At 40.6% G+C, this 18,239-nt stretch overlaps 3 protein-coding genes across 5 annotated transcripts in view; 2 read left to right on the top strand and 1 right to left on the bottom strand.

Moving 5' to 3' along the window:
- Nucleotides 1–3,294, bottom strand: part of crygn2 (crystallin, gamma N2) — a 14,655-nt gene extending 11,361 nt beyond the window's left edge. For both annotated transcript variants that reach the window (XM_020625479.1, XM_020625478.1), the window contains exons 1-2: nucleotides 3,205–3,294; nucleotides 2,697–2,878 (exon numbers count right to left, since the gene is read on the bottom strand). In XM_020625479.1, coding sequence (XP_020481135.1) covers nucleotides 2,697–2,717 — 21 coding nt within the window. In that variant the 5' untranslated portion in view covers nucleotides 2,718–2,878; nucleotides 3,205–3,294. The remainder of the gene's footprint in view (nucleotides 1–2,696; nucleotides 2,879–3,204) is intronic.
- Nucleotides 3,217–13,205, top strand: eci2 (enoyl-CoA delta isomerase 2). 2 transcript variants are annotated; one of them, XM_020625464.1, is made up of 11 exons: nucleotides 3,217–3,367; nucleotides 3,860–3,921; nucleotides 4,874–4,977; nucleotides 5,182–5,280; nucleotides 5,352–5,543; nucleotides 5,923–5,992; nucleotides 6,337–6,439; nucleotides 6,807–6,927; nucleotides 7,003–7,092; nucleotides 11,153–11,296; nucleotides 11,645–13,205. In XM_020625464.1, the coding sequence occupies exons 1-11, from the start codon at nucleotides 3,312–3,314 to the stop codon at nucleotides 11,798–11,800; spliced, it is 1,197 nt and encodes a 398-aa protein (XP_020481120.1). In that variant the 5' UTR covers nucleotides 3,217–3,311; the 3' UTR covers nucleotides 11,801–13,205. The 2 variants fall into 2 exon arrangements, with proteins under 2 accessions (XP_020481120.1, XP_020481121.1); XM_020625465.1 differs by having other exon boundaries at nucleotides 3,293–3,367; nucleotides 3,816–3,921.
- Nucleotides 13,206–13,570: 365 nt separating this feature from the next.
- The window catches only part of LOC109974976 (inhibin beta A chain-like), a 13,076-nt gene continuing 8,407 nt past the window's right edge, over nucleotides 13,571–18,239 (top strand). The window contains exon 1 of the mRNA XM_020625466.1: nucleotides 13,571–16,010. Coding sequence (XP_020481122.1) covers nucleotides 15,653–16,010 — 358 coding nt within the window. The 5' untranslated portion in view covers nucleotides 13,571–15,652. The remainder of the gene's footprint in view (nucleotides 16,011–18,239) is intronic.

The raw sequence follows: 18,239 nt of genomic DNA, 5'->3' as shown, positions 1-18,239 counted from the left end.
ATGATTTGACTGAGAAACAATTTTCCCCATGGTGATCTTGATGGTCTGTCTGAAACTGTGAACTAATGAGGTATTAACCCAGGTGTAACTACAATGTGAAAAGCTTTTAAATGGAATGACTCAATATTCTAAATAATAAAAACTGTAATAACTCTGTTGATAAAATTAGTTTTTAAACTGTCTGTACAAATTTCACATTTTAAAATTTAAAAAGGTTCAATTAGAAAAAAATTCTTGAAGCTAAAGTTCAAAAGATCATAATGTCTAACTATTTAGTGTGATATATATTTAAGTAGTTAACAGCAGTTAACAGATACCAACTGCATCTGCAAGACAGAATTGTACTGTATTTTGGTAGCGATCGTTGTAGGGAAGAGATAAACAGTAGATCGTAACGTTTTCTGCTGCCAAGCTGCTAGCAGGAGGGGGCGGACTGGCAGTGCCAGTGCCTCTGAGCCGCTCCATATCCAGCTGAAAATCAGCTGTGAGCATCCGGTGGGAGCGTCTGCACAGGAGTGAGAGAGCAAGAGACGTGGCGATGAGCAAAGTGACATCTGCATGAAGTTTAATATATACAGCACACTGTTGTGTTATTTCACTGTTGTATTATGTCAAGATATTAAACAAATTGAAGGAACCGTGGCGATTTATAATTACCCAGCGTAATTTTTTGAGAATGAGGAAGAGGATAAGCACAGAGACACCTGCTAGAACGGGTGTCACGTGACCGAGAATGTCCCATAGAGTTTACATTGCGCCATTCATTTCTATGGAGAAATACAGAAAATATAAATGTCGATTATAAAAAAAACTGTATAAGATATCAAGATGATTGTTGCACCAGTGGTAGCTGAACGTCTCACAAGATGAATAGAGTTGAAATGGCGTTTCTAGCCCAAGGTATACCGGAGATATTAATGTTCAAAGACGATGAGGCTTTCAAGACTTTCCCATTCATTTGCTTGGGAAAAATTTGTGATGAAAAAAGCTGAATTTTTTAAAAAGTATGAAAGTTATAAAGATGGTTGCACCATTGGTAGCTGAACGTCTCACGAGTTGAACAAAGTTGAAATGGCATTTCTAGCCCAAATTATGCCGGACATATTAAGCTTCCAACTTTGCCCCATTCATTTCCAATGGGGAAATTTCTGTAAAAAAAAAGCTGAATATCTTAAAAAGTATGAAAGTTATAATTGTATGGATGCTGAATCAGCATCCATACAATAATAATAAATAATTGGATAACATAGTATGGATGCTGACTCAGCATCCATACAATAATTGGAAAACATAGTATGGATGCTGAATCAGCATCCATACAATAATAATAAATAATTGGATAACATAGTATGGATGCTGACTCAGCATCCATACAATAATTGGAAAACATAGTATGGATGCTGAATCAGCATCCATACAATAATAATAAATAATTGGATAACATAGTATGGATGCTGACTCAGCATCCATACAATAATTGGAAAACATAGTATGGATGCTGAATCAGCATCCATACAATAATAATAAATAATTGGATAACATAGTATGGATGCTGACTCAGCATCCATACAATAATTGGAAAACATAGTATGGATGCTGAATCAGCATCCATACAATAATAATAAATAATTGGATAACATAGTATGGATGCTGACTCAGCATCCATACAATAATTGGAAAACATAGTATGGATGCTGAATCAGCATCCATACAATAATAATAAATAATTGGATAACATAGTATGGATGCTGACTCAGCATCCATACAATAATTGGAAAACATAGTATGGATGCTGAATCAGCATCCATACAATAATAATAAATAATTGGATAACATAGTATGGATGCTGACTCAGCATCCATACAATAATTGGAAAACATAGTATGGATGCTGAATCAGCATCCATACAATAATAATAAATAATTGGATAACATAGTATGGATGCTGACTCAGCATCCATACAATAATTGGAAAACATAGTATGGATGCTGAATCAGCATCCATACAATAATAATAAATAATTGGATAACATAGTATGGATGCTGACTCAGCATCCATACAATAATTGGAAAACATAGTATGGATGCTGAATCAGCATCCATACAATAATAATAAATAATTGGATAACATAGTATGGATGCTGACTCAGCATCCATACAATAATTGGAAAACATAGTATGGATGCTGAATCAGCATCCATACAATAATAATAAATAATTGGATAACATAGTATGGATGCTGACTCAGCATCCATACAATAATAAAGACCAGGAAAACAAGCTATGGATGCTGAGTCAGCATTCATACAATAAAGACCAGGAAAACAAGGTATGGATGCTGAGTCAGCATCCATACCTTGTAGATGGATGTAGATGGTTAGACCAGTAATCTACCAGCCACGTTATTCATCTTTCATTTTGGATCAGAGTTTTTGTCTTTAAATCACAACTACTTAGTTTTGCAAATTCAGAAAAATTGAGCTTTTACCAATTTAAGTGTAGTGCTTCTCACTGGACACAGTTTGTAAAACACTGTCTACATTAATTAAAATTAAGAAATGTGATATTTCACAGGACACTTAAAAGTGAAAATGTGTTTAAATTATTAGCCTGAAATATTTTGCTTTGAAAATCAAATAGGCTGCTCTGACCTCTTTCAAGTTTTTAGATACACAATGCTGCAGCTGTGTTGCTCACCTTCCCGGAGTACTGCGACATGTTTTGCCCACTGGACGTTTTCTGGCCTGGCACAGAATCCACACACACAGTGTAGCAGAGAAGAAGTTGGATGCCCCTATTTATATGGGGAGGGGGGTGAAGTCCTGGCCCCAGGGACAAAAGCTGGGGATTTAAAGGCTTGTGCTGTCTCGACACTTTCTCTATATGAGTGGAAAGAAGAATGTGCTGAGGTTTGTAGCACTGCACATTTCTATGAAGTCACAATATATGTATGTGTATTTATCATGTACTTTTAAATAATGAGTTTCTATGGAGACACAGAGTGAATCATATATTTTTAGCAGGAGTGTAATAAGTTTTTGATTGACTTAAGTATAATTTCTTGAAAAGTAAATGAAGTTTGGTGGAAACGTCTTGTAAAGCATCAGCAATACAATTACATAAGTATTCCCAGCTTCATGTAGTTAAAGTATCTATAGTAAAAATACCTGTCATACTACTCCCTGTATTACTATGACTGTATTACCCTGATTGGTTGACTTGACCCCCACTCCTGCTCAGAAGGTGGCGGTAACGCGCCTCACGTTGCTTGACACGGAGAATAAGAAGAAGAAGAAGACGACGACGACGACTATGGCTTCTGTCGTCCTGAGGTGGTGTGCTGTCCGGCGTGTTCTCCTGTTAACAAGGTGAGGATGAGAACAGTGTTTATGTCTGATGCCTTTACCGAGCTGTGTGTGTCCGCAATTATATCTGCTAGCTAGCTCGGTTAGGATAACAACCTCGGAATGTGTGTTTGTCTCCGGTGTTAGTCGTTATCATCAGCTAACGCCACCAAATAAGAAGCAAGCCAGCGGGCTGTGCGCGGTGAACACCGGCGTTTAGTTAATGACTTTTATCAGTTGTCATAGGAGTGAGCATGGTACAGCTAGCTGCGCTAACTGTTCCAGCTGCGCTAACTGCGCTACTGAGGAGAATCACAGGGGAACATGGATTGATTCACTGACTGATCATTACTGTGTTAGCATTTTTAGGTAATTGTTGCTGTGAAAACTTTTGTTGTTTTGAGCCTTTTTGCGGATTTTTTAATATCTCTTTCTAGTCACTTGGTGTTTCTGTGGTCGTTTTCCCTCCCAGTTTCTTTTGCACCTCTGTTACTGAGTGGTGTTTTGTGTGTCCAGCTCACACCAGTTCCCCACAGTTCCTAGTCTGAAGCTCCATACTACAGTTTCTGCTATGATGGGTGAGTATCTGCTGCAGGTTGAGGTCATTTTGTTTTTTTATGATAATTTTTCATCTCTTTGAAGTAATTTAGTCTATTCTTATAGGAGTTACATGCCAAATTAGTAATCAATAATCTACCAGATTTGGATACAGAAGTATTTTTAAAGATTATTCACCACTGAGTGCTGGAGAGGCTGCTGACCATATTTGAACCCCCTTGTGGCCAACGTGTGTAGCTGGGTCAGTGACACATGCCCATTCATTTTCAATGGAGACCAGATCACTCAGTCCGCCCTGCCTTGCAGGACACCTAAAAGTAGGCTACCCGTTTGCCCACCTGGCAGTATTTGGGGTTAAAAAAATAAAACAAGAAGCTAATTAAAGTTCTTATGTAATGTAAAAGATGAACAGATGATAGATCTTCATAACCATTTGCATGTTTGCACTTTCTGTTGCTTGTAAATACTGCTTATTTTTGTTATATTACACAGCCTTATGATGGTTTACTGTTTGCACATTGAGAGCCGATGTACCAGAGTCAAATTCCTTGTGTGTCCAACACACCTGGCCAATAAAGCAGATTCTGATTCTGATTCTGATGTACACCATCATGCAGACTGTGCTCCAGTTCCATCACTGATGTGAGATCAGCCGATAGTTTTACCAGTGAAGATGTCTCATTTGTTGGAGTTGTTGGAACAGCAGAAGGCGCTCAGTTCACGCTAATGCTTAGGCTTTATTGAAATTTCCTGCTGTTTCTAATATCCGAATACTAAAATTGAAAACTGATTACCTACCCTACAAATGAATATCTGAATAGTTGAATATTTGTGTCCAGCCCTAGTTCAGATAAGCTTAAGCTTTTTCAGCAGACCGAAATTTTCTGGTCATCTGGTCACTAATGGTGGTGTGTGTGTGTGTGTGTGGGGGTGTGTGTGTGTGTGTGTGTGTGTGTGTGTCTGCGTCTGCAGGTGCAACAGTGCAGCAGTTTGAGGAGGCCAAGAGTAAATTGTCTACACTGAAGAATGACCCAGGCAACGAGGTCAAACTGAGGATTTACGCTCTGTTCAAACAGGTGGGCCACGCAACAGGTGTGCTGTTATGAGGACATTGTGAATATGTTTTCATATGTTAAGAGGACTTGTTGACATTTTGACAGCTGGTATGATGTCACCATGTAGTTCTGTGGATGTTTGAATGCTTGTGAGGACATTTTAACTTTTTCTTTGAAGTTGTGATGACACACACTTGTCTCGCCCTTCTCCTCTTCTTCCTCCAGGCCACCCAGGGTCCCTGTAACACTCCCAGACCTGGTATGCTGGACTTTGTCAACAAGGCAAAGTGGGACGCATGGAAGAGTCTGGGTTCCACACCACAGGTGCTTTGCTTTTAGCACAACAGTCTCCTCGCTGTAATATTAAATAAACAGGAAATGTCTGCATCTGTCAGGATGATGCCCGGCAGCAGTACTGCAAACTGATCGAGTCCTTGGTGGAGGAAGAAGGAGGAAGCTCCACCCAGTTGACTACAAAAGCTGCTGGAAGTGGGGCAGTGTACGAGACACTGCTGGTCACCAAGGAAGACAACATTACCACCATCACGCTGAACCGGCCGGCAAAGAAGAACGCCATCACCACAGGGGTGTGTGCATGTCGTCTTCTTCTTCTTCTTCTTCTTCTTCTTCTTTTGAGGGGGCAGTTTGACATTTGAGATTAGCTTGATGTTGTGATGACATGTAAAGACAGCTTTACATTATAGGGACGTTTTGATGTCGGAACATTAAATCGGAACTTGTACAGAAAATTTAAAAACGGGTACAAACCATACTAAAGTGAGTTCTCAAGGAGCAATTACAGCATGTGTTTTTGCACTGAACAAAATCTGTTTTATTGACTCCTGATGTTATGTGATTTATTTCTTCAGTTGTAAAACCATCGGTTTCTGCTCGGTTTCTCTTTCCTACAGGTTGAGCTGAAGCTAATGTCTTTTAATGAGTTCTTAAACATCTAATCTGTTTCAGATGTACAACGAGATCATTGCAGCGCTTGAGCAGGCTGCGAAAGATGAGTCGGTCATTGCTGTTTTTACTGGTACACACACGAAGTGCACAGTATTCCTGTACACTCAATGAATTAAAGAAAAAAAATGAAGGTAGCAAGAAAGGAGTGATTGAAGGAAGGAGATGCAATACTGTAGCTCATGTTGTTGTGTTTTTTGTTATTTGCTGCTGTTCACAAAGTTGTTTTGGCCATAATCTTCCCCCTAGTGGTTGTACACACGAACACAAAGTGCAATAAGTTGTGAACTTTATCGTAGGGTTTAATTTTGTTTAATGGGGTGGCAGTAACAGATTAACTTAGCTCATGTTACACTTTGGAAAAAATACAGTGTGAAAATATATTTAATCAATCAGTGTTAATAAATATCCTCACAGGTGCTGGCGATTTCTACTGCAGCGGCAATGACTTGACCAACTTCTCCAAGATCCAAGACGGGGGGGTGCAGGAGGCGGCCAGACGTGGTGGAGACCTGCTCAGGTGATCAGTGACCTGTCAGCCAGTGATCAGATCGATCAGTGGCACAAGCACAAAGTGCCATGTTGAAAAGTATTAGCAAAAAGCAAACATTAAATTCCTAATGTTTAGTAGTTAATGGTTAAGTCATGAAATGCCATAAACTACTGTTTAACAGCACATTAGCTAATATCTAATGTAAGAATGAAGCAGGTTCCTACTGCTTTCAGCACGTGCTGTCAGAATGCTAATCTTAACTAAGTACAACTAATGTTCTTCATTATTGTTATTTTGTTTGTGTGGAGTTCACAGGTGCCAGAAAAGCCTTCAGCATTTTTTGTCTCACACATAACAATAAAAACCAGCTTTAAACGACTTCTTCTTTCTACAGGAAGTATGTGAAGGCCTACATTGACTTTCCCAAGCTGCTGGTTGCTGTGGTGAATGGGCCAGCTGTGGGGGTCTCAGTCACGGTGCTGGGACTTTTTGACCTGGTCTATGCTACGGAGCGGGTATGGGTATGCACACAAGCACAGAAATCAGAAAACGGCTCAGGACATTGATGGGAAACTGTCTCACTCCACCAGGCTACATTCCATACCCCATTCAGTCAGCTGGGGCAGAGCGCTGAGGGCTGCTCCTCCTATACCTTCCCCAAGATAATGGGTGCTGCTAAGGTACACACACTGACAGTAAAGTTTAGACACTAGAGGTGTGATGAGATCTTGCAATATTAAAAAGTGATGAAATTTATCATTGAGGTGAAAAAGCTGTATCACAATATCAGTGCATAACCAAACCACAGCGGCAGCTAGCATGACGGCGTGTGAGGGTGAATTTAGCATAGAAGATGTCCCGCCATTTGTGAAAAGGAGTTCAGTCAGAAGGTTGGTGGCGGGCTGCCACAGTATCAACATTGACTGCCGCATTATGATTTAAAATAGGTTAAATCTTAATTCAGTGTAGTGCTGGGTGTAGTGCATGTATTCGCTCAGTCCCCCCGTGAGCCGGTCTATTTCTCTCTCACACACACAAGCACGTGACAACACATGACGACAGACCATCTGTGAACAGCTCCTCTCTGTGTTTGTTTTTATAATGTGCTGCTGTGTATTATTGATCATGGCTCACAAGCTTTCATATGTTTTGTGTGCCCATCTGTAAATTCATCACTGTATGTGGATTTGAATGATCTCAATGACTGTGCATCTCAGCTCTGCAACACTGCAGTGAAGTAACAAAATCTTTCATAGATCCAAACAGAAATGACTTCTCCATAGTAAGGTAGAAACAAGCTACAGCTTAATTTTCATCGGGACAGGGACCAAGCCCAGTGTGGAGGACGGCTCGTTCTAGTGAAAATTTGGCTGTAGCTTGTTGTCTACCTTACTGCATTTGGAAACGGCGTCATTTGTGTGACTTTTTGAGCTGGGAGACGCAGCAGTACTGCAAACTGATCGAGTCCTTGGTGGAGGAAGAAGGAGGAAGCTCCACCCAGTTGACTACAAAAGCTGCTGGAAGTGGGGCAGTGTACGAGACACTGCTGGTCACCAAGGAAGACAACATTACCACCATCACGCTGAACCGGCCGGCAAAGAAGAACGCCATCACCACAGGGGTGTGTGCATGTCGTCTTCTTCTTCTTCTTCTTCTTCTTCTTCTTCTTTTGAGGGGGCAGTTTGACATTTGAGATTAGCTTGATGTTGTGATGACATGTAAAGACAGCTTTACATTATAGGGACGTTTTGATGTCGGAACATTAAATCGGAACTTGTACAGAAAATTTAAAAACGGGTACAAACCATACTAAAGTGAGTTCTCAAGGAGCAATTACAGCATGTGTTTTTGCACTGAACAAAATCTGTTTTATTGACTCCTGATGTTATGTGATTTATTTCTTCAGTTGTAAAACCATCGGTTTCTGCTCGGTTTCTCTTTCCTACAGGTTGAGCTGAAGCTAATGTCTTTTAATGAGTTCTTAAACATCTAATCTGTTTCAGATGTACAACGAGATCATTGCAGCGCTTGAGCAGGCTGCGAAAGATGAGTCGGTCATTGCTGTTTTTACTGGTACACACACGAAGTGCACAGTATTCCTGTACACTCAATGAATTAAAGAAAAAAAATGAAGGTAGCAAGAAAGGAGTGATTGAAGGAAGGAGATGCAATACTGTAGCTCATGTTGTTGTGTTTTTTGTTATTTGCTGCTGTTCACAAAGTTGTTTTGGCCATAATCTTCCCCCTAGTGGTTGTACACACGAACACAAAGTGCAATAAGTTGTGAACTTTATCGTAGGGTTTAATTTTGTTTAATGGGGTGGCAGTAACAGATTAACTTAGCTCATGTTACACTTTGGAAAAAATACAGTGTGAAAATATATTTAATCAATCAGTGTTAATAAATATCCTCACAGGTGCTGGCGATTTCTACTGCAGCGGCAATGACTTGACCAACTTCTCCAAGATCCAAGACGGGGGGGTGCAGGAGGCGGCCAGACGTGGTGGAGACCTGCTCAGGTGATCAGTGACCTGTCAGCCAGTGATCAGATCGATCAGTGGCACAAGCACAAAGTGCCATGTTGAAAAGTATTAGCAAAAAGCAAACATTAAATTCCTAATGTTTAGTAGTTAATGGTTAAGTCATGAAATGCCATAAACTACTGTTTAACAGCACATTAGCTAATATCTAATGTAAGAATGAAGCAGGTTCCTACTGCTTTCAGCACGTGCTGTCAGAATGCTAATCTTAACTAAGTACAACTAATGTTCTTCATTATTGTTATTTTGTTTGTGTGGAGTTCACAGGTGCCAGAAAAGCCTTCAGCATTTTTTGTCTCACACATAACAATAAAAACCAGCTTTAAACGACTTCTTCTTTCTACAGGAAGTATGTGAAGGCCTACATTGACTTTCCCAAGCTGCTGGTTGCTGTGGTGAATGGGCCAGCTGTGGGGGTCTCAGTCACGGTGCTGGGACTTTTTGACCTGGTCTATGCTACGGAGCGGGTATGGGTATGCACACAAGCACAGAAATCAGAAAACGGCTCAGGACATTGATGGGAAACTGTCTCACTCCACCAGGCTACATTCCATACCCCATTCAGTCAGCTGGGGCAGAGCGCTGAGGGCTGCTCCTCCTATACCTTCCCCAAGATAATGGGTGCTGCTAAGGTACACACACTGACAGTAAAGTTTAGACACTAGAGGTGTGATGAGATCTTGCAATATTAAAAAGTGATGAAATTTATCATTGAGGTGAAAAAGCTGTATCACAATATCAGTGCATAACCAAACCACAGCGGCAGCTAGCATGACGGCGTGTGAGGGTGAATTTAGCATAGAAGATGTCCCGCCATTTGTGAAAAGGAGTTCAGTCAGAAGGTTGGTGGCGGGCTGCCACAGTATCAACATTGACTGCCGCATTATGATTTAAAATAGGTTAAATCTTAATTCAGTGTAGTGCTGGGTGTAGTGCATGTATTCGCTCAGTCCCCCCGTGAGCCGGTCTATTTCTCTCTCACACACACAAGCACGTGACAACACATGACGACAGACCATCTGTGAACAGCTCCTCTCTGTGTTTGTTTTTATAATGTGCTGCTGTGTATTATTGATCATGGCTCACAAGCTTTCATATGTTTTGTGTGCCCATCTGTAAATTCATCACTGTATGTGGATTTGAATGATCTCAATGACTGTGCATCTCAGCTCTGCAACACTGCAGTGAAGTAACAAAATCTTTCATAGATCCAAACAGAAATGACTTCTCCATAGTAAGGTAGAAACAAGCTACAGCTTAATTTTCATCAAACTGAGCCTCTTCCACGTGGGACAGGGACCATCTCCAGTGTGGAGGACGGCTCGTTCTAGTGAAAATTTGGCTGTAGCTTGTTGTCTACCTTACTGCATTTGGAAACGGCGTCATTTGTGTGACTTTTTGAGCTGGGAGACTGGAATCTTTCCAACTTTACTGAAATCTCAGCTCTGGTCATCACCTGCGCGCCCCCTCCCTGCACACTGTACTTGGCGTCCTGGGTAGTAGACTACCTTATTGTAAAAAGTGCACACATCTGCACAAGTAAGGTAGAAACAAGCTACAGCTTAATTTTCATCAAACTGAGCCTCTTCCACGTGGGACAGGGACCATCTCCAGTGTGGAGGACGGCTCGTTCTAGTGAAAATTTGGCTGTAGCTTGTTGTCTACCTTACTGCATTTGGAAACGGCGTCATTTGTGTGACTTTTTGAGCTGGGAGACTGGAATCTTTCCAACTTTACTGAAATCTCAGCTCTGGTCATCACCTGCGCGCCCCCTCCCTGCACACTGTACTTGGCGTCCTGGGTAGTAGACTACCTTATTGTAAAAAGTGCACACATCTGCACATTGTCAAAAATCTGTGAGTACTCATTTATGAAAATTTGATATAACTCTATAAATCTTTAATTTGAATTTTAGGCCATAAAAATATATTTTATTTTATTATTTTTCACTTGCTGTTTTTAAAGTGCCTTTATTCTGTATTATTATTTACTTATTTTTATTTTATATTTAGACTATATTGTTTGGCATTCATTGTGGACAGCAAAGGAAGAATTTCATTGTGCAGGGAAACATGTTCTCTTACTGTGCATATGACAAAGACTTTGATATAAAAAGTTGTAAATACAGTATGTATAAAATCTGCTAAACTGAATTTTTGGCTGTAGAAAGTCTCACTCTCTCTGTCTCTCTCTCTCCAGGCTAGCGAGATGCTGCTCTTCAACAAGAAGCTGACGGCAGTCCAGGCCTGTGAGCTTGGCCTCGTCACTGAGGTTTTCCCTGACAGCAGCTTCCAGTCTGAGGTCTGGGCCCGACTGAAGGCCTACGCCAAGCTGCCTCACAATGTAAGCTTACGTGTCACATAAGCTGACCATGCTAACATGAAGAGCCACACTGGAACAACTCATTCCAGACAAGGTATTGCCTGTCAAGTTGTGCTGGACATGTCTCGCCCATGTCATCAGAAGAGAAGCTTATTGCAATTTTCTTTTTTTTTTAATGCTTTCATAAAAAGATAAATTAGCTAGATAGTTGATGTCATGTTGCTTTAAGGGGCAACCCTTGGAGGACTGCAAGGACCTGCAACAAGCTGGATCACATGTAACCTATTCTGACTTGTAGTTAATGCTACAGTGTTAGATTGTAGATTAATATCAGTTCTGGTTCCTCCTGCTCTTCTCTTTGTCTTCCAGTCTCTGACTCTGTCCAAGCAGCTGATCCGGTCAGGGGAGAAAGAGCGTCTGCATGCGGTCAACAATGCTGAGGTGGAACTCTTGGTGGAGCGCTGGACATCGGATGAGTGCCTCACTGCCATCATGAGCTTCTTTCAGGGCAAGGCCAAGCTCTGACAGGTCCCCACAATGATAGAAATATCCCCACAGTATAGAAAAATGTATATTGATGCATAAAAAAATGCGTCCAGTTTTCTGCACACTTGCAGTGCAGATTCAAACTCTGGACTAGTATGCTGACCAATGTGGATCCAGGCTAACTTTCTTGGACCCCTGCAGGCACTTGATAATGGCCCAATTGGTCATCAAAATCATTTTAATGTCCGTTTGTTGAATATTTCTGCGTTTTTGACCATTTTCCATGTGCTCTAGCTCAATCTCACGGCTTGACAAAAGAAGAGAGTGTTTCTAAGAGTCAAGGACTTGTTGTTCAGGCAGAGAAAAGTGTACATCCTTGAGGAAACTAAGAACTAGTTTTCACCTGGCTCAACTGCCAGTTACACAGTTTCTCTCTGTAATAATCTAGAAAGGATTTCATACTGGATCCAGACATGATGAAGTGCTAAAAATCTTCTAATATCATGGTAAATGAACTGCTGATGTCATACTAAGAATCAGTTTACAGCATGCTAACAGAAAGATGATGAGCTGCTGACATAATGGTAACAAACACCCAACATATTGCTAATGAACCGCTAAAATCATGCTCAAACTGTATATCATGCTAACAAACCACTGGCCTCATGTCAACGAACCACTGACATTATGCTAACTGCTAACAAACTGCCATTGTCATATTAAAAGAACCTATTATTGTAATGAACCACCAACAGTATACTAACAAACCACTAATCTGAAGTTAACAAACTCCTAACATCAGGCTAACAAACCAGCCTTTGGTTTCAGACATCCTAGCAGTGTCTGCTGTGTTTCTATTGGTTTAACATGAAGGAGCCCATTTGTGTTGACTGTCAATGTGCCTCATGGCACTTAAAATTAAAACTGTCACTTCAATAAAGAACAGCTCACTGATTGGTTTTCCAAGGTGTTCTGACCTGTGAACTGAAGCTTATTTTGTTTTATTTTTTACAGATAATTTTAAGAGGTATTTTGAGTAAAAAGAAACTGACAAATATTGATTTTTCTATTGGGATTCGGCTTAATGATTATTTTCAACCTCGAATAACAGCTTTTATTTAATCAAAATACTAAAGGCTTAAAATTGTTAGCATTAGCTTAATGGCTTTGTCAGGTGAGAAACAAGATACTCATTCTTGTTTCTTAAAATGCATGTAATGTTGGGTTGTTGTTAATGCTAGCTTTTGATGGCTTCAAATAACAGACTTTACAATAGACTGTCCTCACAATGACAGAAATATGTTCGGGTGTATGTCCACATGTCTTCCACCAGGTGACAGTACTCAGTTGTAAATAACTATATGGTGTATTAAAGGAACAGTCTGACATTTTTGGAGGGAGAAGGAAAGATTGGGTGAAGGCAGACATAAAAATTTGAGTAAAAGAAAAGTTTGATTTTATTTGTAGGGTTTTTGGACTTTCTTGTGCTTTAAGAAAGAATTTCTTCCATATTTAACGTTTTACTCCCATTTTGTGTAATTATTTTTTGGAAAGGTTGTGTTGTCTATATTTATTACCATTGTGTTTAATCTTATATTTGTTTTTAGGTAAAAACTGAAGATATATGGAATTGTGGTAAGCAAAAAAGCTCTATAGTCATCAGAGATGCAAAACCATCACAGAGACACTAAAAACAAAAGTCGTACTAATAAAAGTTAGAGCGACCAAAGCAGTGTACAGGTTCTAAGATGCTTTAGTGGTCACTCAAGGACATTTTTGACTAGTGCAAAACAGGTTGCTACTGCTGGACTGCTGCTGGTGTCTGACAGCTTGCAAACTTAACTGGTTTGCTTCGTGGCGCGGTAAATAGCAGACAGCTAATGTAGCTAACAGCTAACTGACAATTGTTATCTTAATGAGCGTATTTAGCAAACAGCTAATGTAGCTAACAGTTAAGTAAACGATGTCAGTGAGTGCAGTTAGCACACAGGTAATGGATCTAACTAAACATTTTAGTGACTAGTTAGCAGCCAGCTCACTTTTTTTCTACTTTCAAAAATAAGTGACAAACTCTCAGCTATAGAAACGTTTTGAACTTGACTATGAGAAAGGAAGTGATGCCATGCTCTGTGGTGGCTGTATGGCAGTATGTGTCCGAGTTGTCAACTCATTTAAGTTGTGCATTTGATTTAAGTGCAGTCATCAAAGGAAAGTGTCCAACATCTCGTTGTGGTGAGTTCAGGTGTTGCTGATCATGACCTGTCATGTTTGTGTGCTGAATGTATAGCTCCCATTAAAAAAAAAAAAAAACACACTGAACTGGCAGAAAATAAAACAGAAGAATCAGTAGAGTTTGTCATAAATGTTAAATCGGAATTAAAGGTCAGAACAAAAGACACTGTAGAACTTGCCGAAGAATCCTAAGGACTTAAAGTTTGCTTCAGTGTCACAGTAATTCAGTGATAGTTGTTTGCATAATCATGGATACACTACAAACAGGAAATGATATTAGATAATTTGGCATTCTTGGTGTTTGGATAGGAGGTGGGACCACAGTGTCAGAAAACCTGTGAAAATCCCTGATTTATAGAAAAGAAATAATGTTGAATGCGGTTCTGGCTTCAGTTGGTCCTGATGTAAAATCCCTCCCCACTAGCACACACACCTACACTGATTCCTGTGTCAGTGAAAGTGTGGTTCAAGCGTTGCATTTGATCTGTGCAGCGTCATTGAGGACTGGGATGAAACGGCTGACCTTGTGGTGAGAGGGAGGGCTGACAGACACAGACAAGCTGGGTGCTTTCCAAAAATGTTCCCACTTTGTATGTAAAAAGAAAAAAAAAAAGCTCTGCATTGAAATTATTGGAATATGTTATTGGATTAATTGTGGATTATAACTTAAATTTTACTTACAAAGACGCTTTACAAAGTGCTCCTGTTCAAGGTGACCATCTCATCAAACTGGTCAAGATGTTACCAACAGTGTTCTTAAGTTGTCAAGACAAACAATGGCGACTTGGAAGAATCTAAAATATGAAACACATTTTGCTGTTATCTTACTTACTGTGTAATTCCATATTTGTTGATCCATAGTGCTGCTGTCTTCACTTTTAATCTGCGAAGCATAACATAATAGGAAAAGAAAAACCATCCGGTCATGGGGTGTGTCCAAATTGTGATGGTTTGTAAAGGGTTGTAACATTAGGTTTCAGTAGTGTATCTTTTCACAAAAGTCAAGAAAGAAAGAACTGAAGGGAGAAGGGAGGGAAGAAGTGGCCAAGGGATAGAAGGAAGGAAAAAGAAGAAGGAAAGACAACAAATTTGGAGAAGGATAAAAAGGAGGAAAGGTAAGAAAAGACATCATCCTTCTTTATTTTCCCCTTTCCTGCCTGCCCTTTCCTTTCTTGTCTCCTCGCCTTCCCTCTGAGTCACAGAGCTGGGAGGAGACCCAATGAGACAGAGGCTGAGTGAGGAGAAGAGAGAGAGTGTGAGTCCGTCCCCCTGTGGTGAAAACCTCGGCGCTTCTGAACAACAGAGGAAAACTCTCCCTCTCTCCTCAGGATCTCTGCAGCTCTGGACTTTTTCCCTCATTCCATTCATCACTTTTGAGATTTTTTTTCTTCTTCTGTTGATTTTTTCTTTTTTGTGACGCCTCCACATCTTCCAGCCATCTGTCCCCCGACACAAAAAGAAGAGGAGGAGGATAACTCATTTTTTCTTTCTTTTCGTTTACAGCCCCCCCACCCCCCGTCCCTGACTATGGCTTTTTCACAGGTGGACTGAGCTGAACTTTGGAAAAACTTCTGAGACAAAAGGAGGAAGGAGAAGGTGACAACCTTTTTTTTTTTCTTCTTTTTTGCACTTTTTTCTGCAGATCAGGATCAGACCACTATGATGTTCTTGCTCCTCCTGGTGCTGGTCCAGGTTTGGGGGTCCAGACTCCAAGCGTCCATTCACCCAGACTCTAGCTGCCCCACCTGTGCCCTGGCCATGGTGGATCCTGTAACCTCCACCTCCAGAGTGGAGGATGAGGATGTGGTGGAGGCAGTGAAGCGGCACATCCTGGACATGCTGCACCTGCCAGCGCCACCCAATGTGACGCGTCCAGTGCCGCGTGCTGCTCTTCTCAATGCCCTGCGAAAGCTGCACGTGGGGCAGGTGGCAGCTGATGGCAGTGTGCATATAGATGGTGGCGGAGGAGATGAAGGGGAGCAGGAGACAACAGAGATCATCACCTTCGCTGAGGCAGGTGGGTATTAACTGTACAGACAGGTTTTAGCTCATTTATCTACTGTATGTAGGGACATTTCTGTCATTGTGGGGACATTTCTATGTTGTCGAGACAATTCTGCCGGTTCAGGATTATGGAACTACTTTGAGTCAACTATAGAAAGATGAATGTTGAACAAACAGCAGCAGTTGGATAGACGATGTGTAAATCAGCATCTTTGTGTGTATGTTGGAATGCCTATATTCTTTACTTTGTGGGGACTTGCCTCCCTTCTGGGGACATAAAGAAATAGAAGTCATATTTTAGGGTGACATGACCTTTGGCCCCTCTATGTAGCAGCACTTGTGATGTTTCCCACAGTATTTCTTGAATGAATGTTGAAACATTCCAGGACTGTGATGTCTTCCCCTTCATTTCTCTGGACTTTCTGTCAGCGAGTGTGTGGAACGACAGATGGAAAAAAGTTTTCTATGATTGTGCAGGCGGGCTCAGAGGAAGCAGCTTTGTTTTAAGGACAAACACAGGAGTGACATTGTCTGAAAGAGTTCCAGAATATCTGTCGGGGAGTTTTTGTTTTGTTGAAGTCTGGCCAGAATGACGTTGAACGCTGATCTGATTGGTATTTTGAGGTACGAACCCAAAAAGAGTTCTGATTGGCTGATGATCACTTAAAACAGGACACTGTCCTTTTATATCAGTTCGGTTAGGTTTGCAAATCCATGTGCTAGTAGTTATGTAAATTTATATAAATCCATGTGCTAATTCTATAAATGTGATTAATCTGCACCCTTATTTAATTAATTGGTTCTTTAATTGTATTAGTCTGCAAATGTTAGTAATTTGTACACAAATTTTACTAGTTTCATTAATGTGGTTGGTAGTGCCGTCATTCCCCTGCCACCAGGAACCGTCCTGTATTCAGGCCAGCTGACTGGCTATTGACCCAAGCTGCCTGGCCAAAGTGCACATTTGTGTTTTCATTGCACAGCTCTCACAGAGTATGTCATGGTGCCATCTTCTGCGTGATACCAATAGTAGGTGCACAACATTTGACAAACATATCTGTTCTATTGGCTTCTGTTTATTATGTGATAATACACTGCCATCATCTTCTTTCATCCTTATTTTAAAGAGGACAGGTCTCCTTCAGCTGAGATGCTTCCTGTTGTTCAAGTTTTCTCTGGGCCAATCAGAACGTGGTGACCTGTGCAACTGTTCTGCCAATTCATGTGCATCCAAATATTTTTTCCTCTCTTATGACCAGTGTGGGGCTATGTACAAACTCCACTCAGAATCCCATTCAAAGTATATTTAAAACTGGACTGATTTTAGAGAAAATGGTACTGTCCACCCCAACTGCAACCCAGCCAGCAAGCAAACCAGACAGTGGTCCTGAGGTCTGGTTTCAATAAATGTTGAATGTATGATGCTTGAGAATTTCTTTAATGTAGAAGAAACCTTAAAGAAAAAACCTCCAGTCATCACACCATTAATTGTATGTTTTCTGTTTTGTCATAATATTGCAATGCAGTGTTTGTTTCTGATGAACTGAACTTGTTTATTATGGTGTAACCTGGGGTTTTGATGATCTAACTGGATTTTTAACAATCTACACCTGTTTTTGATGGTCTAAACTGGGCTTTTGATGTGAGATTAAATGAAGGGGGAGTAAATTTTGATAAGCAGATCAGGTCCGTGGTTAAATCTAGCTTTTTTCACCTGAGGCTCCTAACAAAGGTGAAACCCTTTTTATTGCATGCAGATTTAGAAAAAGCTATCCATGCTTTTATCACCTCGTGACTTTACTACTGTAATGCACTCTGTGTGGGAATTTCTCAGTCTCTTGTCCGGAAGCTTCAACTGGTCCAGAATGCTGTGGCTCGACTGGTGTTGAATACCCCCAGGTATGCCCACATCACCCCCGTTCTTCCAGTACAGTTTAGAATTGACTTCAAGGTGCTACTATTTGTATTTAAGTCTGCAGTATAAATGGCCTCACTCCTCCATAACTGTTGGATCAGCATCCATACAGGAGATAAACAGTTTGGTGCGCAGTTTTGTATTTTCGTGCTTCCTGTTTCATCAAAATAACATCCGGTTTTCAAAATAAAACCCAAAATACATATAAACATTGCTCAGAAATATAAATATTTCAATTATAGATGAAATTGGAGTGCCCACCCGAACTTTCTCTTGTCTTCTCCGCCATTTGGAATTTTACGTGTAGAGTGTTGTACTCTTCCAACA

This window comes from Monopterus albus, unplaced genomic scaffold (genome assembly GCF_001952655.1).
Source record: "Monopterus albus unplaced genomic scaffold, M_albus_1.0 scaffold355.1, whole genome shotgun sequence".
Lineage (NCBI taxonomy): Eukaryota > Metazoa > Chordata > Actinopteri > Synbranchiformes > Synbranchidae > Monopterus > Monopterus albus.
This window is presented reverse-complemented; position numbering and strand designations above follow the sequence as displayed.

Excerpts from the sequence above, each read along its gene's own strand:
- eci2 (XM_020625464.1), top strand. The coding sequence starts at position 3,312 with ATGGCTTCTGTCGTCCTGAGGTGGTGTGCTGTCCGGCGTGTTCTCCTG. Across the intron at positions 3,368-3,859 it reads CGTGTTCTCCTGTTAACAAG|CTCACACCAGTTCCCCACAG; the intron begins GTGAGGATGAGA and ends TTGTGTGTCCAG. Across the intron at positions 3,922-4,873 it reads TACAGTTTCTGCTATGATGG|GTGCAACAGTGCAGCAGTTT; the intron begins GTGAGTATCTGC and ends CTGCGTCTGCAG.